The sequence below is a fragment of the Plectropomus leopardus genome, chromosome 9 (assembly GCF_026936395.1).
Source record: "Plectropomus leopardus strain MGB_pleo_1.0 chromosome 9, ASM2693639v1, whole genome shotgun sequence".
Lineage (NCBI taxonomy): Eukaryota > Metazoa > Chordata > Actinopteri > Perciformes > Serranidae > Plectropomus > Plectropomus leopardus.
The window spans coordinates 26,845,389-26,871,255 of NC_142184.1; the positions used below are offsets into that span (position 1 = coordinate 26,845,389).

A 25,867-nucleotide genomic window follows, 5' to 3' on the forward strand; every position below is an offset into this window, starting at 1 on the left:
GAGAGTAAATTTTATATGTATTTATATGAATAGAATATGTTTAGTGATGTCAAAAAGATGCATATTGAATAGCAGCAGTGACCTTAAAAAACAGAGGTTCATTGGTCCAACCCTGATATGTGTGAATATGTGCAACTTGTCTTCCATATAATGGGCACAGAGCATTAGCTGGGAGCAATGAGCGAATGTTTCTTTGTTTCTCTCTCATTGACTGAATGCAAAGAGAGAAATACGATGGATCAAGCTTGGTGGGAAAAAATATTGCGAAATTAGGAAGACAGCCAGAAAATCATAGAGAAACTACAAAAAAAGGAACAAAAATGCAAATGTAATGGGTAGGAAGACTTACATAAGAGAGAACAAATACGAGAGGAAAAAGCAGTCAGAGTATGGACGGCTTCATAAATACCATATATAGAATGTTTCATAAACTCATAATCACAAATTTGCATCTGTATGTAATTGCATCTACAATCTTTAGGGATTTCCAATTTGAATGCAGCAGAACCAACTGTTTTATACAGGAAAGCAGAGTTGCATTACAATATGTATAATAACAGTACACAGGTCTGTGCATTTGACAACAGAGATACAGGAAGAGATGAAGAAAAAAGCAGCAGGGAGTTTCAACTGTCCAGTATACATGTGCATTAAAAAGTCATCAGAGGTCCTCATTTCTAAAAAAAAAAAAAATCATAACAGTTTCTGACTTTATCCTGGAGTACACTGCAGCATAACCATGTCATAAGAGCAGATAAAATCACCACACTCCACAAGATTTATTTATATAAATAATTTTAGCCTGCAGTAAATCTGAGCAGAAAATGTCATGTAGCCCACTGATGTTGGAGCTAAACTCTGATTTTCAAGAAGGCGAATGTTTGCGTGTTATCAGCTATTGATCGGTGACTTCCTTTTATTAATGAGGTTTAGACGAGGAAAGAGATTATCAGCAGAAAGGAGAGGAAGCTAGCAAGTTAGGACTCCAGGCAATAGGGAGGGATGGAAACAGAAAATGGGCAAAGACAAATGGTACATCACATTAAAAGGGTTGTAACAATCTACAGTGATGGATCATTGTTAAAAGCATATATTGTATATCCATGCAGTGTGTGGGTTATTGTTGGATCTATGTGGCCTAAGGGTGGTTTTCTGTAGTGGAGCATAAGGGGATTTATGTATAGAATAACGGTATCAGTATGTACATCTCTCAGAGACACACACACACAGCCGGAGAGTCTGTCATGGTTATTTTAATTCTGCAGACAAGAAAGACACAGAAACTGTAGGTGCACAGATGTGTGTAGGAGCGAGTTTGACAGTATTATATGCATCCAGATAGACAAGTATACTTAAGAGTCAGAGGCATATGTAGACATTTTTCAGGCTCAGAGAGGATGTGACGTGAGGTTGAGCTGTCAGTGTTGTTACACTGAATTTACTTTGTTTCATTTCAGAATTTAAAGGAATAAATCATTCCCCAATGACCATTTGTATATCAGTTACTCACTCTGTGATAAATTGAATTTGGAAGGAAAACTTTGTTTTTGACAAGCTGGATAAGTCATCCAAAAATGACAAAAATCCTTATGATCCTCATATGATCCTCATTTATCCAGTTGTATGCCCAGTGCTTCCCAAACACGTGCATTTTCTCTTAAACCTTATTATTAAAAACACTTCAAGAAATCAACTTGTTTTAGGATTCTTTGCTCACCATGGGGGTATGTGAGAAAAACATTTTTTCTTAACAAATTCAATGAACCAGGATTTGAGTACTTGATATATAAACGATAGTTTTGTGGGTGAGGTATTCATGTCTATTTTTTACTATTGAAAACAAGGTCGTGTTTGATGAGTAATGATTTCTTTTTCTGAAAGCATTATTTTTCTCCAGTTTTCTCCAAGCATTTGGGGTCATCTTGTAGCTGTTTGGTTTCTGAAAAGTTTTTAAATCACAATTTTCATGATGCCCATGAAAAAAATGGAAAGAACTTGAAAACCAGAGGTGCTAAAATTAGTACAGGCAAGCTTAAGCTCTGAATGTGAGCATATAATACAGTGCAGGATAAAGAGATATAAGGGCTCACAGCGAGGAGGTGGGAGTTACGGTGGCAAAGAGGAGGAAGAAAAGTATAAGAGATAAGAGAAGAAGGTCAGAGATGTTAAGGCCTGAGGGATAAAAACATGGCAGCAAGAGAAACACATCAATGGCTAACATAAACATACTGTATCTGTGATATACAGTACATCTGTTTACAGATACGATGAGACAATAAACAGTGTAAGGTATGAAAAATCACCTACTTTAATACTGTGGTAATTACAGCTGTGGTTAACAAGACAGTCACTGTAAATAAATCTGCATATTGTTAACATCCCATTCCCTATTCTATAGAAAGTAAAATTTAAAAAAAAAAGTCGATTACAAAAATCCAGGGACAAGCAACATTTGCAGAGGGTCAAACGACATTTCATGCAGTGAGAAGTGAGTAAGATATTTGATACTTGTGCACACTAACTGTTATTGTTTCAACATGAGATATTCACTTTAAAAAAACAACATCAACTTACAAAATAATGTGGAGCATTAAGTTAAAACAAGCTATGGCACATTTTAAGAGACAGTAGGTAACTGAAATGGCAACACAATTCACATTTCAAGGATCAATTTAAGATCATTACCAAAATTTATAAATAACATTTTTGGCATAAAACTCTTCATATATATTATTTTCATGCCACTTCATGCATCCCCTAATGTTATGGTACGATGCCCTAAACGCTGCTGTTTTTGTCAATAACTTATGAACACCGGTTATATCTGGTACATTTGGTTTGATACTGAACATCTGTGATTTGTCAAGCAGGGTAACTGTGATCGAAGGGCTCTGAATAATCATATAAACAGCAATTAAGACTTGTATGCAGAATATATATTCTGTACAGATTTATTTTTTAACTAACAATAAATATACGTGTGGCATTGATAAATACAAGGTGGCTAACATACATGAAATAGGAGCTCTGACAGCTTAAAAACATTTTTTTTTAAGTTTTTTTTTTTTTTCAGGCAGTGACCAAGACACTTGTATGTTTCAAAGAGGAGATTATTAATGTAATATCTGACAATATCTGGGGGGTCTTAATACAATTTAAATATGTGTCTCGACAACTGATGGAATTTTGGCACCAAATGGGGGAAAAGTTTTTGTTAAAAGGGCATATAAATGTCACCTATGGTCGCATGAGTAGAGCAGACATGGAAATTACAAAGTAGGACTTCAACAGAAAAAAAACCCCATCTTTGCTAACTGAGACAGTGAGTATATTTACATGCACAAATAGTCTGTTTTTTCCCCGTACTCCGAAAGAGACAATATTCCTACAAAGCTGTTTACATGACTTATTAAAAACAATGTTCCACAACTGTTCCCGCTTACATGCAGGTGTGAATACTAACTTGTCGTTTATCATGTCAAAACACAGAAAAGTGGATCGGCTGGAGCCACCGTTTTTTTTTGCCTCTTTGCATCTAAATAGGATTTTCTAGAAATGGTACACCAGAGGCAGACGTGTTTGACTGTGCACATACAGCCTTCCTCTTTCATTATTTCAACCACCCTTTTGAAAAGGTTGGCGTTGCGATATTTGCACATATACAAAAAACTGTTGTTATTCAAGTCTTTCATAATGCTCAATAGTAGGTGTGTTTCTTCTTAAGACCAAAAATGCGGGCTTTAGTTTTGGGCATGCATCTCTGCCAAAGCCTTGCAAACTGTTGGTCAGTTAGTTTGTGTACAACATATCCATGACAACGCACAGAGCTGACCGTAAACAGTCAAGAGGCCATGTGTTGCACAACTGAGGAAGAAACTCTGATTGAGACACATATTCCAAATGCACTGTCTACATGCCCAAATAATGCTATTAAAACATGATTAATACCTACATATCCCACGTCTTATTCCGAAAATGCTCAATTCGAAATAAAGCCTAATTTGGAATCTCTGAACGGAATATGCTGTTTACATGACCCTCATTAAATTCATAATATTATCATATTCAGAACAGCAGTGGAATATTAGAGTGCATGTAAATGTAGTCACTGTAGATTTGGATTTTTTTAGAGTGTTTTTTTTTATGAAAGGGTAAATTTAGATTTAGTTACAAATCCACACTAAAGAAATACTCTGACATTTTGGGCAATATTAGCTCGTTTCTTACCACTTTCACATATGTACAGTAAATATGAGCAGCCCAAATTCACAAGCACCCTGACAACATGATGTTGTACTTCAGTTGTTTTGTTTCCTGTGTAAAACAACTGAAATGTAAAAGAAAAAATTCAGCGTTTTTAAGGGATCATGTGTCAGACTCTTCTCAACTGGGACCAATAACTTTTTAACCCTAGTCACAAAATAGTCCAACACATCATGTTTTTACACTTTGACCAAATTAAAAGACATAACATATGAATTGCTGATTGTTACCTTTGGACAGAGTCAGGCCAGCTGTTTCCCCCTGCTTCCAGTCTTTATGCTAAGCTAGCTTCAAATTTACTGTACAGACATCAAAGTGGTATCAATCTTCGTTTTTAACTCTCAGTAAAAGACAAATTAGAGGACTTCGAAAAAGTCAAACTATTTCTCGAAAAACTGCTTTAACTTCTCAGGAAAATTAATCTGCCCAGATCAAGTTTGACTCGGTGTGCAGACTTCAAAGTTTACGGACATGTACGTAGTACATGACTGATGGGTAATGACATCCTTTGAATATTTTTTCAGTTACATAATGTCCGGCTACAGTAATCACTGACAATTGGCTACTTACGGAGTATCTCATTATTAACTGTAAAAGCCACAGATGTGCCTTGCCAAAAACAGGGAAAGGTAACTGAGCGTCTTAACACATTATCATCACTAAATGAAGTCTGTGAGTGGAGCTACAATTAAACTACATAGGTGATAATGTGAGATGGTTAGGGAGGTAGGGCCAACAGTGATCACAGGATAAGTAAATTGTGTCGAGGCTATAGTTGCCTGATGGGGGGAAGGTTCAGGGTGTCCAGAGCGCTGTGGTAGAGTTCTCTCAACGCTCTCAACAGATGCAGACGACAAAACATCTGGTTGAAGAGATGAGGCAGCGGCTCCTGGGAAGAGAGAAAGACAAAAGAAAGAGGAAGTGTGGGGAGGAGAAACAGAAAAAGAAAAAAAAAAGTTGATGTTGGCACAAAGGGAGATTTAGAGATTAAGAAAGAACAACAAATAAAAATATTAAATATGCTAATCTTGTACTGAACTGGTCAACCTTTGTTTTTGTGCAACAGTCGAAGGGCTGTACCAATTTAAAAAAAAAGTTTTTATTTGAACCTTCTATTGAGGTTTTTGAATAAAGCTTCAATGGTCTGTTGTTACATTTTATGATGTCATCACCCTAAAAAAATTCTCAAACAATATCCTCAATTTGGAAAAAAAGGTGATTCATCAGATTAAATTAGTCTTCTCTCTTTTATTTATTTATTTTTTTAATAAATCAACTATAAGATGGCTGCTACAGCAAAAACATTACCATTTCCCATTTAGTGCATCTATTCTTTTTGGACAGAGGCAAAAACCACCTCAAGAGCAATGTACATAAAAACAGAAAGGGGGAGAGTAGGTGGAAGGTGGACTATCGCACACAAGGTTTCTGTAAGTTGTTTAAAACTTACTCAGTACGCTGCTTTGTGACCCATTGCCCAAACCCGTGATTTATTCTAGTAAGATTACCCAAACCTGCCCCAACTGTGGATTGTGTGTTGGCCCGTGCATTACCTCTACACGGCCACCACTGGAATTTAATTTCACAAAAGTATAATACTAACAATATTACTGTTGCTTAATATTTATCTGTAGTTGTGCAGAAATTCAGGGCTAAAACAGAATGAATAGATATGCAAAGGCACAAAGCAAAAAGCTGCGTAGTATTTGAATGTTGATTTAGACTGAATGTCAACAATATGAATGACGCTTTGAAATATTTGGTACAGCCCCACACAGATGTCACATTATGTCAGTGATAAAAAGTCACCAGATGGTGTAATGAACTATAACACACTAATCTCAGGAAGGGAACACACACATAAATGAGCCTATATATACACACATTCATCCATAAAAACAAACACTCACTGTCAAAGATAACCTCTCATGTGCTCATAATTAATTTTCAGTGAATGAACAAATACATTTATACATATACTCCACAGACACAAGATCTACATGAATATGAATATATACAGTAAAAACATCCTCACCCCCAGCACATGGACTCTGTTGTAGTATGAGCTGAAATCTTTACTGAGAGACACAAGGAATTTACAGATCTGAGGAACGCAGACATGTACATGAGTTAGTTAAACATCTTAACAGCCAAGTTTGACATCTTTGATAAATTAATCTCAATCCTCTGACCTGTTCAGTCTTAATACTGACTCTGGCTCCTCCCCCTTCACAGTCTAACGCTTGTCCTGATTGGTCCAGCAGCTCGGAGAACGGAATGAGGTAATTGAACAGGAGGAGCCACTCGCCCTGCCAGTCAAAACACAGAGACAGCAGAATAAGATAAACACAAAAATGGTGAAGTAAGGACTTCTCAAGTACACCGTTTATAGTCTAACATCTATTTTAATGGAAGGAAGGGAAAATAAAAACAAAGTAAATGTAAAGAAAGAAAAGAAGTGAAAAGGAACATTTGATAAAAACATTGTACCTCTTCTTTCAAAGCTGAGAAGTCTAGCTGGGAACCTTCAGGGATTTCTGGATACAGACCTGCAGACAAACAGTCAGAAGAAAAAAAACATGAACAATACAATATGATTCATAAAACATCCAGTTATATAAATCTGTTGTATTCTTAAAATAAATAAAATACTCTCTTTCCTGCACTGTACACTGTACTAACCTGAAATGTATCTTGCTTTATGTCTTTTGTTAACGGTGATTATACACGACAAGTTATCTGTATTGATTTTTAAAATGTGCTTATTGGGACACTTCTAAGTGAGAGCAATTAAATCCAGCTATACTCATCAGTGCATATCATCACTCTCCTGCTGAACTTTTATGACTCTGGCATTTGCTGTCACAGCTTCTTTTAAACTGAATTATAGATTTTCTTTTTTTTTTATTAGGTTTGCCTTTGTCTTCCATCTTGAGGTTAAGGAAATACTGCCAGGCCACAGCGGTGTGAGTTATTTGTTGTTTGTAATGTTGTTGATCAGAGAAATGAAACATGACTCTCTTGCAGAACACAGCTCTCACCCTTCTCCACTCCTCTCTCGTAGCTGTCGAACAGAGTGTGCAGCCTGGCACAGTTATACATGACAAACACTCCTCCTCTTGGCCCTTTGGTGGACACGCCCCCTTCCCTCTGGACATCCAGTGTCACCTAAACAGAGACCCGTCAATCATTCTGACTCGACTAATTACATCAAAGAGTCATCAATTTCTGCCACAGGTTTGTCAAGTCCATCACCACCCCCTGCATGACACATTCAAGGGCAAACACACAGCTGTACCGATGACTCACAGGACTGGTGTGGACTGTTGACAGCAGCTCAAATCTGACTGTGGCAGAGGTCATGACCCTGATGATGTCATCCCACGTCTGACCTACAAGGGGATGAGGAAGATGAGACAGTATATCACTCCAGCTGACTCACTTTATCTATAGTTACTGGTAATTAGTATCAGTCAGATCAATTGTATACATAAGGAGCATAGAGTTAAAAAATAAGCATGCCCAACAATACACACACCTTCGACTTGATCTCCATACTTCATCTCTGAGGCCTCCTTCATCTGACCTCTTCTTAGCCTGGATGAGAGGAGGAAGAAAGAAACTATAGGAGCCTCATTTACACAGACAGCTGGGCTAAAAATATATGGTGATAACACAGTGAGGAAGAAAAGTCCCATAAACGCCCACAAGTGTTCTTTTAATTTAGTTTAATTAGAATTGCAATTCTACAGAGCAGACAAGATTCGAGTGAGAGTGTCTTTTGTGATAATAAACATCTGTCTAGTGGAGAGCTGGGCAGGGCATATGGAGGCGGAGAAGAGAAGGGAATGGGAAACTAGAATGGGAAGACAAGTGCAGACAGAGGGAGTATAGAGAAACTTAAGACAAAAAGGCAAAGCAAAGACAAGACAGGACAAGAGAAAACACAAGAGACATTAATAACCAAGAAAGTGATGTGTCTTACTGCAGATATTGTGCAGCAGTGAGGTGAGAACCAGGAGTCTTCACGGGCCCACATACCAGATGTCTCTGCAGACACAGAGAGCAGAGCAGGTAAAAATAGGAACACAATGCAATACATGATGGTGTGTGTGTTTGTGTGTGTGGGTACCTGTGTGTGTGTTGCTCCACTGGCTCTCCACAGCACTGCTATCTGCTGTTGGCGGAACTCATCTTGACAGGAAGTCACATGTAAAGCTGTTGCCATGGCTACCTATGAAAGAGGCAGCAAGGACAAATGAATTGGTGCTCTGTTTGTAATTTTTTGTGAGAAAAAAGGAAACCATCTGTGTGTGTGTGTGTGTGTGTGTGTGTGTGTGTGTGTGTGTGTGTGTGTGTGTGTGTGTGTGTGTCTGTCTTACTGTGCAGTCAGCAGTGGCTAGGTCCAGTTGTGCCAGATGGGAAACACTGTCTCTGTGTACTGAAACAGATACCACAACAATAACTGACCAGTAAATATACAGTAACAACCATCTGTTATTCCGCTAATGATTTCTCTTTAAGGTGTAAACACATGCAAAAGTTTCTTTGTGTGACATTCAGGACATTAATACAGCAGAAATATACTATTTGCTATATAAAGATATGATAAAGTAATGGTGCCTTGCCCAGAGAATGAAGTCATGCAACCTCTGTGTTTGTCATAATCTGAGCTTCTCTGTTCTTTGTTCTGTTAAGCCGATCCAGCTGTGCACGTCAGTGTATGTTTGTATTGCCTCTGCTTTGCACTGCGCTCATAGGGCGGTTACTGCATATATCAGAAGTGTAGCACGAACCAGGAACAGGAAGGAAGTTTTGTGCTCTTGGCCTGTGACCTCTTAAAAAAAGTCTTGGCCAGTTGCCTGGCAGGTCTCGGTTATCTCACCGGCCTGTAGTAGTAGTTTTGTTGTCGCTGTTTTTTTTCTTTCTTTGACTAACCAGTATTTTTTCTCTGTAAAGACATGTTGCTTTTGAGTTTTCAAATCTGCTTATAGTCTCACCTGTGCAGGTACCGAGGCTGGGGTCGTATCCCAGCAGCCCTTCCTCCTGGAACGCTCGTTTCAGGTTGATCCTGAGCGCTCCCTCGTTCTCCCCCTCCTCCACCTTCCTCCCTCCTCCTCCACTGGTCCTCCTGCCTCTCTCTGTTTCCCTCTCTTTGTACGGGGAGTTCTCCAGCGCCTCCTGGATCTTCTCCTCCCGCTCCTCATTGGTCCAGTTGGCTGGGGCTGTCGGCCAGTCTATGCCCAGAGCTCGGAGAAAGGTGACAATGTCGCTGTCTTCAGGGAGCGTGGGGCAATAGGACACTGCAAATCTGAGACAGGTAAGGAGATTGGTACTGATCATGGGAGCAATTCAAATATGCTGCTACAATTAACAATTATTTTATTATCAATTAATCCACCAATGACTTTTTTCAATGTCTTTTTTAAATAAACTGTCATTTTGTCTTTAATATACCAGGAAATATGTAAAAATGCCCTTTAAAGCTGATATCTACAAGCAGTTTATTTTGTCCAAGCAACAGAGACCTACAGATATTCAATTTAGAATGACATAAGAAAGCAAAAGCAGCAAATCCACGCATTTTACAAACAAAACCAGCCAATGTTTCATAATTTTCTTGATAAATGGCTTAAACAATAACAAGTTTAGGCAACTGATCCTTATTCGTTGTGATAAAGTAAAAGAAACCACAGGGAAATTTGTTATTAAGGATGATGGTAACCTGGATGTGCAAAATTTAGACATAACCATCACACTCACCCTTGTCTCCTCAACAGCGCCCCCATGTGGTCAGCCAACAGAACAGTCCTCAGCTGGCCCAGAGTCAGTGTATCAGGAGTGGGTGTGTTGGGTTTGGGGTGCAGCGCAGGGCAGTTTAGCACCACACAGCCTTGCCTCTGTCTTGAAGGCTTCAAGTACTCTGTGGCTCCATCTGCCAGGACAGCCCTGAAGGCTGCGGCTCGATCCACCCTCACCCTCAACCCCTCACCCATGACCTCCCCACCAGCCACAGGGAGAACCCCACTGCCGCGGAGGGACAGCACTCTGGACATCACTGCTGGAGGGACCTGGGCAGATGAAGAGGGCAAATACAGATTCATACATGCTTGCATGAACAAGAGAATATGTGAGTACTCTAAGTCTCAAAATCTCCTTTAAAAAGGTAACACTGTGAGATTGGCATTTTGAGATCATTTTCTACTAGTATGTCATTCAATACTTCTGAATTAGAAATACAGTAAACACCATGTTTGTTTTGTGATTTTTTAAAGTTTTTTTTATTTTTTTTATGTGGCTGCACAATTAATTGAAATATTATCCAAATCACAATATAGCCAGGAGCTGCAATTTTTTATCAATTTAAAATGTGTCATAACCATCATTATAAATTTAGCATTGTGATGTCACTGAGATGCCCTACGCTATTCAGTTTAATTTTATTTTATTTATAAAGCCCTCTTTCAGGATGGAGAGACATGCAAAAGACATTTTTCCTGTTGAAAAAACAGATAAAAACCAGTCTATGTTGGTAGATGGCTTTGGTTGCTTTTAGCTGGTCAAAGATGGTCTTAGATGTTCCTGACCCAGTTGTTGCTGGTCTTTGATAGTTTAGTTGGGTGCCTGTCAATGCACAGATTCATCTTAATGCATATCCCATGACAGCAGACTTAACTAATATATACCCTTTGCTTTTCATACTTCCCTCTCGTGACACTGTTATGTCTCCATACTAAAGGACATTTGTTTGGTTTCAGTTTTACAGGAACTTCAACTGATGCACCAACTAGAGTGATCACCACAAGCTGTTATGACCAACTTTATTTGTGTTTTTGCATCTATTTTTGTTCTGTACAGCACCTTATATTTAACAACTTTTAGATGTGCGTGCTACTAAAACTTTATCCTATATGACAAGCTAAACCATCAAAGATTATGCTAAAAAATACATTGGTCAAACAAGCTGGTCAATCTTAACCATCTTAAGCTGTTTTTTTTAAGCAGGAATGTGCACAAATCAGATTTCAGGAAGGGAACATTGTTTGGTACACACCCTAGCAAAAATGTACATGTTATCATTTTTATACATTTTTTCCATTTAAATAAAATGCAAAATTACCATTTCTATTAAAATCACAAATTGCAATATCTGCAAAAAAATATTTGCAATATCATAATTAAAGTGCAGCCTTTTTTTATGTAGTTCTTGGTAAACATGCCTGAAAGTCTTTGCACATGCATTCATGCCGCTTATCTTACAAAACTGCATATTGGTGGGAAAACATCAGATGTTGGTATCTGCTTAAAAAAACCACATCAGTGCATCTGTGCAATCATAATACATGCTTAGGATGCAAAAGTATGAGCATCCTCTGATGCATGAACCCACCTATTGGTAGCTACAACGTGCCAGAGATGTGGGTTCAAAGATACATTTGTAAAAATCCATCTTAATAATGTCATATTTCAACGATAGACTAATATGAACAAGTTGTGCACGAGGCCTTGTTTCAGTTGCAGCACAGCTAGCTTCATCTCTGGCTTGCAGCTGCGCGTGTCTGTCTGACCCATCTGCACCTCATGGGTTAATAATTACTGCCGCAGGCTGTTAATGTCTGGTCGATCGTAATGGGGCAAAGTCAGCAGCCACTGATCAATCCGGAGGCGGTTAGCAATCGGTATAATTTATTTGTATTTTTGATTGTGGGTTTCATTCAGCGTGCAGCTTGTTTTTCAGGCAGGCAGTGAGACTCAGCTGAGCGTTATAAAGCAGATAGTTCCGGTCCCCAGTTCCTATTGGTCGAGTCACGTCCGAAAACGTTGAAAACATCTGCCTTTTAAATTTTGTTGCGCTAAACAAAATCACTCGCGCCACAGCCAACACCTGTCGGAGAACTATATTGTTCAGTGGAGGAATAAAATGTTAAAGAAGTTTCACGTGTTAACCAGCTGTGTTTAATCAGCGCTGTTGCTGCCGCTTCACGAGACAGTGCAGCGGTGAATCCTGCTTGATAAACGGCGTGTCGGTGTTAGCTAACGTTAACAGAAAACTATATGACATAAAACGCTGTTAAGGAAGTAACAAACCCGCTAAAATACTAGTAACCCCAACAGGTATCATTCAAACCAACCTGTCCATCCGCATACAGCGTGTTAAGCATCGTTGTCGGCGATAAGAAGTCCCTGTTACGCAGGTTTTTAGCGCTGCTCTCCTTGAACCAAAGCTTCTCCGGTTCGGGGAAGATCCTGTCGCCGTTCTCCCGGCTGGACTCGGGGACATGTTCGCGCTTCCCCCGCAGTGCGGAGCTCAGCGCCCGGACGGTCGGGGTGATCCGGAGGGGCGAGGACTCCTCGATGTTCTCCATGACCACCACAACACAAACAGGTGAGCTTGCTACCAGGCTATCAACACACCCACACCCTGCTCATATCCTCCGGTCAAACACTGTCTCACTGATCGGTGCTAAAGCTAAGCTTCAACACTGCCGAAATACATGCCAGTTTCCAGCCGTGCGGTTGATCACTGATCGATGTCAGATATTGGCTGTAGAGGAGGACTGCATTGGCTGTTTTTTTTCTCTGCGGAACTAGAGAAGTGCAATCCGTGTTTCTTCCGAGGTGAATTTCCGTGTTGGACCAGTAGACTGTGCCTAATAGCGACATCAAGTTTATGACAGAGTAACTGCAGTCTTAACTGCACTGTAAAGCCAAAAGTATGAGGACATAGACGTGTCTCTAAGGGGCTGTGCTTGATTTATCAGAGAAGGAGGCTGGCTGAGGTGTGACTGACAGGTTTGTTTATATTATAGTCCTCCCTGGATCTCCAAATATTTTTTCTTGACCCTTCCCAAGTGACTGGGGGGGAAATGCATAACCCTCCCTCCAACATCAATAACCTTATTTCACAGTTTCTGACCATGATAAATTGTGTGATTTTGGTGACTTAAAAAAAAAAGCATGCCTTTCCAACTAAGTTGCAGGTTTAGGGGCTTTGAGTTTATTTACAACAAGTACAAAGCAGGACCATTTAAAGTTAAGATAAGAGAAGGCAGGAAGCTGAACGTTTCATCAGGACTACATGACCACTGCTGAGAGACATATAGACAAGCCAACTGAGCAAGAGAGCCAAAGGACCCGACCCACCTGGACTCAGCCTGTTTTACCTCCTCCCCTGTGTCGGAGATAATGAGCAATTAAATGCAGAACAAACATTAAAAAACAGCTTCTTTCTCAAAGCTGTCACCTTGGTGCAACCCCCTCCCTCCTCCTCCCCCATGATGACTGAAAAGAGCAGAAAAAGCAGCAACACAACACATATTACACACACATCCACTTTGTACTGTGTTTTTAGTGCTGTGTTCTTAATTCACTTGTATTCTGTGTTTTTTTTCTTGTGCTGCTCTTAAACATTCGCCAAGCTGACTTTAATGGTTTTTGGTGATTTTAACATTCATGGTCACTAAACAACTGCCTTGTAGGTCTACCCTGGTAGTTGCATTTCTATGGTTGTGGTGACAGATGTTGCTCTTTGTGATCATTGCTGTGTTTTCATGAGATGACTTTTATACAACAGTGCATCACTGAAAACACCACTGAATTATTCATTCAGGTTTTCTCTTCCACTCCTCCCTCCGCTTCAGTTTTCAGTCAATGATTTTGACAGTAATTGCAGTTCTAAAATTACAAATATTATTGATGCCATTGTGTAGTTTAGGGTAAGACCAAAAAAAATTGTTTGTTTATTGTTTATTGTTTGTTGTATGTGGTCTGAATGGCTCAGGTAGGCTACATAAGCATTTCTTTGTGGATTGTACTTGTATGATCATGGATGTGACAAATAAGCTTGAAACTAGTGAGTACAATCAGTTTATTCTTGGCAAAACATTTTAATGACGTGTAGAATAAAGAGATTTTGATGAAATGACACTATTTTAAGCTTAGATTAGGTTATGTCAGTGATAGTCAACTCATGGCCCTTGCTCAGATAGAGTGCCCAGTGGCCCCCCAACAATTTACTAATTTACAATAAAAATAAAGTGATTCACATTTGGAATTGCTTTTGTACTTTTAGTATACATAAGGTGCTAGAGTGCAAGGAACAGCATCAAAATAGATCTTGTTTATCAAAAAAATGTACCAGTGGAGAACCCCCCCCAATCCCCTGACAGAGGTCATGGAAATCATGGAAATGTCCTGAAATCTAAAAAAAAAAAAAAAAAAAACCTCTAAAAATCCTAGAAATGTGCTAAAATCAAAATTTAAAAAAAATCCTAAAACCGTGGAAACATTATAAAATCCTAGAAACGTCCTAAAATTTTAGAAACATCCTAAAAACCTAGAAACATGCTAAAATCCGAGAAGTGTCCTAAAATCCGAGAAATGTTCTAAAATCCTAGCAACGTCCTAAATCATAGAAATGTCCTACAATCTGAAAAACATCCTCTAAATCCTAGAGACATGTATGGGGCTGCTGCGACTGGCCCCTGGCCTCCTTTCATTTTGCAAAAGTGTTCCCCATGCAATCAACTAGAGTATGCCTGGATTGTCTTTTTACTGACAGAAGTGTTCGTCCCACACAATGTGTTAAAGGACATTTGAAAATCCAACAAAAAATTCTTTTTTCATAGTGTCTGTCTAATAACTTATTCAATTTTTATATATTTTTTAGAGAAAACATGAATATTTACCCTCCCAAGTGCTTGGAAAATTATTTGGCATGCCTCTCCCTTTTTGCACCGCCCCCTCCCCTCTCATTAATAACGAACAGTCCCTTATGTTGTTAGGAAGAATACTTGAATTAACTCGCCGACGAGAATGTCACGTTTAGCTGTTCTAAATAAAGTTAAGGGGGAAAAAAAAATCTTTTGAGCCCGGCTTCTTCCGGCGCAAAAATGTGACGTAAAGGGCGCAAATATACAAGGGAGGTGTTTATAACAAGTTGAGACGCTTCAGCAAAAAGAGAAGATGCACAACTGGCAGGAAAACGAGATCAAGGAACTTCTGACGATCCGGGGATCGGACGCGATCCGCAGCCAGATCACGGGGACGGTGAAGGACTCGGTGGTGTACAGCAGGGTGACCAAACTGCTGGCGGAGCGGGGGGTGTACAGGTCACACATGCAGGTGATCAGCAAACTGAAGGCGCTGAAGAAGCAGTACAGCAAGTACCACCAGCAGAAGATCCGCAGCGGCAGCGATCGCGTCAACTGGCCGTTTTACGACCTCTGCCACCGGGTGTTCGGGTACGTCCCCGTGGTGAACCCGGTGAAACGGCAGCGGAGCCCCACACCTCCACGCACAATCACACCGCCGCTTCCCTCTCCGCCGCCGCCGCCGATCATCAGCGACGAGCATCATGAGGTTGTAGTCGGGCTCTGGGACGATGTTGACGACAAGGAGCTTGACAGGCATCTGGGTCCACTGGAGGCGGAGGAGGAGGAGGAGGAGCAATACAGCCCACCAGAGCAGCTACAGCCCATCACCACCAGTAAGCACATCTGTTTCCATTGTTATTGTGTCACCTGGATGACCTGCAGGGTGCTGGTGCACTGAGGTCCCACGAAACAACATAGGCCGGGGCTGGATCCCTGATTAAACCTATTTTATGTGACAAAAGTTATATGTATCCAGATGCACAAATCAAATACTGACCTTCAAAGAACTGCAGCTAGTTACAAGATTGACATATTTATTTATAGCTAGATAGTGATATATCTTGCATTTAGCTTATTGTTACCTACACATGCATATTCCGTTTTGCATACGACAGGGACGATATATTATTCCATAAAAGATATTTCAAGCAGTGAGATTATTGTTGTGTTATACCAACTTAGTCAAACCAACGATCATAGCCAAACCCCTTCTAGGAGTCCAGCAGCTTCAGGGACACCTTTCCAAACTAACCGTCATCATGCATTTTTATTTACTGTGTCAACCATCTCCACACTGTACAATGTAATGTTTTTGTTGCTGAGACTGGAGTCCATCAACTTGCAAAGGCACACTAGCATCTGTGTCGAGCCCTGTGAACTGTACTGCTGTTGCTTAAACGTGGGGAAAACGGACACATCAGGACACACCAAAGTGTCCAAAACTACCTTTTTAACTTTGTGTCCTTGAGAGACTGGGGTAAAATGTATGACCCTCCTTTACTCATAAATAACCATATTTCACAGTTTCTGGCTTTGATAAAAGGTCTGCTTTTGGAGATTTTTTAAGAAAATATGCCTTTAAAAAACCCACTTGTGCATTTTAGGGTTCTGACGGTATTTAAAACAAATACAAAGCACAATTTATCATGTTTGTTTTTCTTAAATTCTCCTGAGAGTCATGACAATTTGTGTTTTCTAAGAGAAGCAGCAGCAGTGTTTTTCATGAGTTTGATCATGTAAATCTGCAAGTGCTTCCATATTTTGACACAGCAGTGTGCAGTTAGTCTTAAATATGTTTAGTAGGTTTAACCATAAAACAACCCCCAACTTCATAAAACAATTTCCCCGATGCTATTTTTGTCCTTCTAAGGTGGAATTGAAGTGTCTGTTTTTACCAAATTTTAATCAGTGTTCACCGTGGTCAAGCTGGTGGATTGCAGCATGTCAGCTTGCTCATATTTGACTAATATTCTCCATCTTCGCTGTTATAGACCATCAAAGCGAACGTCCATGGAGCCGACGCAGAAACCAGTCAGGTGGGTCAACATGAAAATAGTGTTTACTTAGATCACATAATAACATTTCTCTCATGAATTAAAAGATTCCTTTTTTTTTATTTCAGTTTTTTTTTTAAATTACCCTTAATTATCATCTTGTCATTTAAAACTGCAAACATGCAAATGTGTGCACTGCAGGTTTAAGTGCTTATTACAGTATTGTGCAGATATTATTTCCATGCTCTGTTCTGACAGTCTCAAAGGCTATTTTATTACGGATGTTTTTCTCTACTCCAACACACTGAATTTAAAAAGAAAAAATCTCTTAAGTGTAGTGAAGCACAGAGAGCAATAAAAATCTGTTGTTGTGCTGGTACTGACTGGCTGTCTCTTTTTGTTTTCTAGAGTACACAATGCCGCCAAAGAGAAAGAAAAGGACAGTGATGGACCAAGTCTCTTCACTGGTGTCAGCAACAGTCACCCAGCTCAGAGAGATGGACGCTGCCATGCAGGCGCAGGAGGACGCCCGGCTTCAGAGGTTGATGGACCATGAGAAGGAAATGCAGAACAATTTAATGAGTCAGCTGGTCGCCATGCATGAAAGAATGAACCGAGAAAACCACGAGAGACACCTTGAACTCGTGGACAGAATACTGTCGAGGTTCCCTTCACCTTCAGCACCTTCGGGTCACTGACTGACACTTTACGTAAGAGCGACGGCATACAATGAGGTTATTCAGGCGAAGTTAACACCTCTGTCTCTCTCCTTCACCAGCTGACTTGTGCCTAAACCCTCATTCCTTTATTTTTATTTTTCAATGATGTAGGAAAAAATAACAGATATTCTTGCCTTTAACCTCGACTCTGCTCACCTGTGTCTAATACAAATCCAGGTAAAAAACAGGACATGGTCACACTGCAGGCCTTCATCCTTTTGTTTTGATCGAGTTCTCATATAACTTTATTTTTATCTTTTTGGTCAAACCTCGAACAACAGACAATGATGCTGAAATTAGTGCAAATGCACAATGATAGAACACCAATTTGAAGGGAACAATGAAGCAGCATCATGGTTAATGACTCTAGAGCCGTCAATAATCCTCCAAAAATAACTTGATAACTTGCAGATGAAGTACTCATACTGTGTTACATTGAATTCATGAAGAGAGCCTCTCAGACGCCTCCACAGTGAATGAAGGATCCAGAAAGCGAGAGAATTGTTGGGGAATTGGAGTAAAAGGGGGTAAAAGTGTTTTGAATAGTAAAGTTTTAGTGAAAATGCATGTGTTTGGTAAGTCCTGAGCATGCGACTGGATAAATAAAATTCGATTACACTGCACGAGGTGGGTGAGACTTTGTAAACAGACGTTTTAATATTGTTTTGCCATAATTAAATACGGCCCCTTTTACTTCAGTTCATTATGACTTTTTGCCATTTTTGATTATTTGTTCACTGTGGAGGCAGAACGTTTTATCCATGAATACAACGTAATACAAGGAGAATAACTGATGCACAAATGATCATTTTGTGGGTGAAGTATTCTTTTCAACCGCATATTTTAAATTTATTTGTACCATGCCACATACAGTCATAAAACATTTATACTCCAAATAATGAGTATATTTACATTGGCTAACTAGACTTTGAAGTGGTGGATTTATACTGTATATGTATAATCATGTAGAGCCCATCAAAACATACACAAAATTCAAAAGATGTATTATTGTTACATACTTGCATCTCATGACTTAAAACACGCTTAGAAATCTCTGAACAAGTGTATGAAATCATAGGATTATCAACACCTGCAGTGTGAATTCAGCCTTCAGTTTACACGAAGATCACAAATGACCACAAAACGTAATATGGTCTGACGTATGTATGGATGTACTGTACTTCTTTCACCACCTCACCTGAGCATGATGGTGTGAACCAAACTCCTCAGCAAAACAAAAACACAGGCAGCTTTGGTGTTTTGTTGTACGAAACTCTTTATTGAGCATTTGTTTTCAGTTGGTATAATTATGCTGTTAGAGCTTTTCTAATGTGTGACTTCAGTAAATGATAACGGTCAATGGTAAAACTGTTGAAATATGGTGTTCGGAGAAAGTGCTCCTGTGTCAAACACGGATGTAAATATCATGTTTCAGTTCAGTCACTCCAGCAGTGCTCCCCAGAGGGAGAGGAAACCAGAGTTAAGCTATTACTATACGCACCACTGCAACGCTGTAGAAGAGAAGTCTGCACTCAGTGGTTCATGAATGGCAGTCTATTTGTAGCACAGGTAATAAATAATGTATTGTGATGGATATTGTGAGAGAAATGAACACAATAGCTGATAGTTTGAAATTCTGAGAATAGGGGCTCAAGTCACTGTTCTGGATGTCATTCTTGTCTGACACGAAATTCCCGGTTGCGTTTACTGCTGTCAGCAATCCGGGAGAAAACGTGTCATTGAAGAAAAACACCGTCTGTGTCAGGCACACTAAAGATTCAGTCCTTACACTGCAGTAAATCCCTGTTCAAAACGGACACACAGCATTAAACATACTCGTGTTAGCTTTCGCTTTCCTTTTATTATTTGAGAGAAACAAAACTGTAACTCCACCTTGAATGGACCATCTGAACCAGAAGGTTAGAGTTTAAGTGGCTCAGTCAACTGGCATGTGCATTTTTATTGTAGATACTTTTATACTGTTATATATTGTTACCAGTGTTTTAAGTTTGTTTTTTCCTTTTAAAGAAAAATAAAGTTTTCAACTGAAAGGATCTCAATGCATTTTTTAAACATTGGCGGACATTGAAAATGCAGAGTAATCTGGTATACCTAATGATTTGTGATGCTTAAGTATCATCTTATTGATGGAGAAATGCTCGATGTTCGCCGGTCTGCTCAGGATGTCCTGTGCATTGTGGGATGGAAACGGACCCCATAACCAGCTGTAGCTCAGAATCACAGCTGCATTATGGGTTCCGTTACAATCCCACCCACCAAAACGAGCCTCAGGTCTGCTCAGGTCAGCACTGCTAAAAGAAAAAAAAAAGGGTCATTAACAGGGATTAAAGTGAATTTACATTTTACAAAGGTAGCATTTCATGTATGAATCATTAACCTCACAGCTACTTTTTAGGATGAAAGAATCAAAACGAACTAAACAAATGGGGAAAAAAAGGATACATTTGCGAAAGCTTTCTGCACCTGAAATACAGGCAGGCACTAAAGCTTTGACAAGTTTTCCCCAAAACTGTCCGTTAGATATTAGCACGGGGAAGGTTGACTTATCACTAACAGTATCACACTTATAAATAGCTCTTTGTTTTTTTTGTTTTTTAAGGTGTACCTTCTTGAAAAACCTGTTGTGTATCATCTGTTGGGAGACAGAGAAAAAAATGCAAGCAAGAATGGACATGAGAGGTCAGACAAGGAAGAGCTGATAGAACGATAAAAGGAAGGAGAGAGCTGAAAAAAAACTAAGGAAGACATTATAGGACTCTTCCTGTGGAGCTAAAGTAAGCCTTTAGACCCCGTTTTAAAGCTACATTCATTTCTTGTGTCCTCAAAAGTTTCAGAAACGCTGAAAAATGAGAACTAAACCTTGAAAAAAAAGAGGCAGTTGGTGAAAACAGAGGACTCAGATAAACTTTCAGTTTGTCACCTATACTTCAACTGTTGACAAGGAAGCCTGAGCACTCTTTTCAACAATGACACAGTGATGGCACAATTACAAGCAGTTGAACAAGCAGTAAAAAAAGGATTTTATGAGAAGAATGTGAGAACAAAGTTTAACAAGTCAAATCATGGGGGAGGGAGAGGTAGAATGAGGACTTGGCACTTAAAGCCAAGAGAGTGAAAGCTATGTGACAGTACAAAAAGACACAGCGATATAAATCATTCACATGATTAGAAAGTTTGGAAAAAAGCGTCTTAAAGCTCACCAACATCTCAGAGACCCGTGTCCTCCTCCGCTGTCCCGTCTGCCAACAGTTTTGAGAGACTAAACTTCCTCTTTAAATACTCGAGAGATTCATTTCACTTTCACTTCTCCTATCAGACAAAACTCCTCCTTTCCTTCCTTTATCCACTCCCTCCTTGTCTCCTCTCCAGCTGGAGAGACACAACTACTATCTTGTCTTTTTCTAAAGGCTTATTTTTGTAAGGTGGCTTACTTTTTCATATAATTTTAAGCAGTCAGTTATCTATAAAGTTGTTTTTTTCTTGTTTTAAATTGGTTTTAGGTTCCTTATGTAACCTATAATAATTACATATTACTCAATGCAAAGTTTCAAAGACTTTGTGTATTATATATATATATATATATATATATATATATATATATATATATATATATATTCAGATAGGTATCTACATAAATTGACCCGTTTGTCTTTGTGGTTTATCGTATTTGCTCCTCGAATGATTTACTCAACGTAGTCTTTGCCAATTGTTACATGCCTGCTCTAGCTCACTAAGATTTAAATCTATTGACATTTAATAAAGGGCCAGCTCACCCAAATTTCAAAAACATATTTTGTTACCTGTAGTGGTTAGCCATGTAAGTAGTTTTGTTTTATCTATTAATTTTTCTAAAAAATTCAACAGTAGTGTTTCTTTCCAGAAACAACCCCCACTGAGTTTTCACTGGAAATACTTCAATATTTACCGAATGCAAACTATTGATAGTATGTTCAGTGAAATATACAGTCTAATGAGGGCACTGTTTCTGGGGAAATGTCGGTGTTAAAATGATTCTTCGTGTTTTTGTTTTATTTTTCAGAACTGTGAAGCACCACAAACAAAAGTTGATATTTTAAAATCTGGACAGGTAAAACCAAATAAAATCATCTGTGCTGCTTGATACTACTGGCAGTAAGTGAGAAATGTATTTATTATTATCTTAATTTTGGCAAGCCAGCCTGTGTAATGTTTTTTAAATGTTTTTTTTCAAAATGGCTCAGTTCAGAACATTTCTGAAATTATATTACATACATAACTTCAATGTTAAAGCTGTTAAATGCTGAGCTAATTTTTACTATTTTACATACTGCTGGGTAATTTAATCTATAACATTCATCTTATCTCATACATCTTTTATTAGTCAATTATATTTTGTTTGTGTGCCTCAAAATTGTATTTAAGGACAGTTCTTAAGTTAATGTACGTAGTTACTTTCCACCACCTATAATTGTAGTAGTACTGACATTCATACATAGTAGTACACAGTAGTGACAGCAGTAAGAGTCGAGGTAGCAACAGCAGGTCAAAAGTCATCAGTTTGGTTTTGAAATGGGCTTAATTTGGTTTCAAGGTGAGATTCGGTTTATTAGGACCCACTTAACATTGAAATATAATAAATGGAATGAATTGTAGACATTTCAAATCAATATAAACATTTCACTGGTGGTACTATCCCATGAATTATTGTTTAGTTTCCCATGAAAAAGAGCTTCTAGTTGTCTAATTGAGGCCTGTAAACTGACTCTTTACTTGTGCGTGTGTGCGTGTGTGTGTTAATTAGCATTTGACATGATGGATGATGTGAGACAGGTGTGAGCAGCAGAGTGTGAAGGAGGAGTCCCTTCAGTCCGTCTGGGTTTCAGCCTGGAAAGTCCGGTAGATTTGGCGCAGTACCTGATCCTCCCTGGAGAGCTGGTAAGGTCGGTGGAGAGGAGGTGGCTGTTTGTTCTCTGATGGAAGAAATGCTTTGTCCTTGAATGTACTTCAGCCTTTTGCAGTTGAGAAGAAATGCAGTTTGTTATCTTTTTAGATACACAGATTGGCAAAAATGTCCACGCTGCAGGATTTTACCCATGATAAGAGGATGAATTTAGTTTTCTTGTCAACCTTAGCTTCTCAAGAATTTCATTTCCTAAGTCTCACTTTACAGTTTTGTAATAACTGTTAATAGAGGGTTGCCCTATGATGCATTTATTGACTATTTCCAAACGATTTGTTACAGTTTGTTTTACAGCACCCCCAGTTTACCACTCTTTTCTCCAAAATGAACTCGTATATTGGTGTGTCAAAAATTTTCCATTAAAAAAGGTATAACATGCTATTTAAAAAAAAAAAATTGGACAAAACATTGTAAAAACATTAATAGTATAGTATGTTGACAAATGTGACTATTTGTCCATAGAGTGCAAAAAAAGTGAATTCCCTCACAGTCCAATTAATTTTCTTTGAAAAATAATTAAAATAGTCATAGTATGTTGTCCAAAAATCATAAAAAGGTTTGTTGTATTGTATTGTCCAACAATCATTAAAAACCTCACAGTATATTATGTCATCAAAACATCAAAAAAATGTTGGTAGTATAGTATGTCTTCCAAAAATCATGAAAATCAAAGAATATTGTGTTGTCCAAAAATCATAAAAACTTCTAAGTATGCTGAGTTGTCCAAATGCATGTTGTGAAAAAATCATGAAAAACATCATAGAATATAATATTGTACAAAAAGACATTAAATACCTGTATGAAATCATACAAAAGCATACAAAAATTAATAGTAAAATATTTTGTGGAAAAAATGTGAAACATGTCATTGTATTGTATTTTGTACAACAATTATCAAAATCTTCGCAGTATAGTATTATTATAGTATTCAAAAATCATGGAAAACGTCATGTGTTGTCCAAAAAATATTTAAAAAATGTCATAGTATTGCATGTCGTTCAAAAATCATGAAAATCTTGAAAAATTTCCAAAAATAAAATAATCATAGCTCAGTATGTCCCAGAATAATTATAAAAGACGTTATAATATAGTGTGTTATCTTTAAAAAACGTCATAGTATATGTTGTCCAAAAATCTCAAAAAATGTCATAGTATAGTATTTTTTCCAAAGTCATGAAAAATGTCAGAAAATCCTAAGAAATGTCACAGTATAGTATGTCATCCAAAATCATTAAAAAATGTCACAGTATTGTATGTCCTCCAAAAATCATAAAATATGTCCAGATATCATGATAAAACGTATTATATGTTGCCCAAAAATCACAAAAAATGTAACAGTTGAGTTTGTAGTCCAAAAATGTCAAAAAGCATCACAGCATAGCATGGCATCCAAAAATATCATAGTATATTATGTTGTCAAAAGATCTTTAAAAAGTCATGCCATCGTTTGTCGTCCAAAAATCTTGAAAAGTGTCCAAGAAGCATTGAAGATGTCATAGTATAATATAGTATAAAAAACTAACCAAGTCGCCTTGGTATAGTATGTCTTCAAAAATATGACCAAAATATTATGGTATATAGTATGTCGTCAAAAATTTGACCAAAACATTGTTGTATACTACAGTATGGTGGAAAAATATCAAAATATGACATGTCCAAAAGCATCATAATATAGCATGTTCAAAAAACAACTGAAAACTTTATACTATAGTATGCCGAAAAATGTTGAAATCTGACTTGTCCAAAACACAGCTAAAAAACCACATAGTATAGCAGGTCCAGACATGTCATAGTATAGAATGTTGATAGTACAGAATGAAGAAGATGTCATATAACAGTATGGCGAAAAATGTCAAAACATGACATATCCAAAAAAACAGCTGACAACTGCATAAAATATGCATACTCCACTATGAGGATTTGGTCAGATTTCTGACGACCTAATATACTGTAATGTTTTGGTCAGATTTTTGACGACAAAGTATACTACGACGTTTTGGACAGATTTTTGATGAAATACTGTACAATGACCTTTTGGTTAGATTTCTGACAACGTACTATACCACAATGTTTTTGAGAATTTTTGACGAGATACTATACTATGTCCTTTGGGTCAGTTTTTTGATGACGTACCGTACTATGACATTTTGGTCACATTTTTCACAACATAATATACTATAACGTTTTGGTCAGATTTTTGACAACATATTATACTATGACGTTTTGATCAGGTTTCTGATGACATACTATACTGTGACATTTTCGGCAGGTAGTATGCGGTCCAAACACTGATCAAAATGCCATAGTATAGTATGTGGTTTAAAAAGTGATCAAAACCTTAATGTACAGTTTGTGACGTGCATCGATGTGCTATTTTATGTGGTTTTCAGCTGTTTTTTTGGCATTTTCCCCATACTATAGTATACATTATTATGCTGTTTTGGGGCGTTTATGCAACATTCTATGCTATGGCGTGTTTTGGAAAGCTATTTTCAACTGTCTTGAAGTGTTTTCAGCTGTTTTTGGGACATGTCTTATTTTGACATTTTTGCCTTACTATAGCCTTGCCTTTTCAGTCATTTTTTCAACATGCGTTATTATGCTGTTCTGGGGCGTTTATGCAACATTTTATGCTATGGCTTGTTTTGGCAAGGTATTTCATGCTGTTTTGATGTGTTTTCAGCTGTTTTTGGGACATGTCATATGTTGACATTTTTGCCTTACTATAGCCTTGCCTTTTTGGTCATTTTTTCAACATGCATTTTTATGCTGTTCTGGGACGTTTATGCAACATTTTATGCTATGGCTTGTTTTGGCAAGGTATTTCATGCTGTTTTGATGTGTTTTCAGCTGTTTTTGGGACATGTCATATGTTGACATTTTTGCCTTACTATAGCCTTGCCTTTTTGGTCATTTTTTCAACATGCATTTTTATGCTGTTCTGGGACGTTTATGCAACATTCTATGCTATGGCTTGTTTTGGCAAGGTATTTTATGCTGTTTTGATGTGTTTTCAGCTGTTTTTGGGAGATGTCTTATTTTGACATTTTTGCCTTACTATAGCCTTGCCTTTTCAGTCATTTTTTCAACTTGCATTATTATGCTGTTTTGGGGTGTTTATGCAACATTCTATGCAATAGCGTGTTCTGGCATGCTATTTTCAACTGTTTTGATGTGTTTTCAGCTGCTTTTTGGACATGTCTTATTTTGACATTTTTGCCTTACTATAGCCTTGCCTTTTCTGTCATTTTTTCAACATGCATTATTATGCTGTTT

The 25,867-nt window shown here is 38.2% G+C and overlaps 2 protein-coding genes and 1 long non-coding RNA gene across 4 annotated transcripts in view; 2 read left to right on the forward strand and 1 right to left on the reverse strand.

Moving 5' to 3' along the window:
* LOC148188759 (uncharacterized) overlaps positions 1-10,179 on the forward strand; it is a 39,189-nt gene extending 29,010 nt beyond the window's left edge. The window contains exons 3-8 of one of the 2 annotated variants that reach the window (XR_015777546.1): positions 6,499-6,545; positions 7,175-7,229; positions 7,328-7,500; positions 8,254-8,337; positions 9,272-9,583; positions 10,044-10,179. This is a non-coding gene — a long non-coding RNA (uncharacterized LOC148188759). Of the gene's footprint in view, positions 1-6,498; positions 6,546-7,174; positions 7,230-7,327; positions 7,501-8,253; positions 8,338-9,257; positions 9,584-10,043 lie in introns of those variants that run through there. The other variant, XR_015777547.1, reaches the window with a different exon arrangement.
* dalrd3 (DALR anticodon binding domain containing 3) lies at positions 1,238-12,629 on the reverse strand. Its single transcript, XM_042492103.2, has 13 exons — positions 12,396-12,629; positions 10,027-10,334; positions 9,264-9,574; positions 8,646-8,704; positions 8,396-8,497; positions 8,249-8,313; positions 7,802-7,860; positions 7,573-7,655; positions 7,305-7,431; positions 6,754-6,812; positions 6,456-6,572; positions 6,299-6,367; positions 1,238-5,152 (listed from the first exon to the last, which is right to left on the reverse strand). Exons 1-13 carry the CDS (start codon positions 12,627-12,629, stop codon positions 5,033-5,035), a joined length of 1,713 nt encoding a protein of 570 aa, XP_042348037.1. The 3' UTR covers positions 1,238-5,032.
* LOC121964397 (uncharacterized) lies at positions 12,521-19,682 on the forward strand. The gene is made up of 4 exons (XM_088082410.1): positions 12,521-12,649; positions 13,905-15,751; positions 16,910-16,954; positions 17,321-19,682. Exons 2-4 carry the CDS (start codon positions 15,229-15,231, stop codon positions 17,608-17,610), a joined length of 858 nt encoding a protein of 285 aa, XP_087938536.1. The 5' UTR covers positions 12,521-12,649; positions 13,905-15,228; the 3' UTR covers positions 17,611-19,682.
* The last annotated feature ends 6,185 nt before the right edge of the window (positions 19,683-25,867 follow it).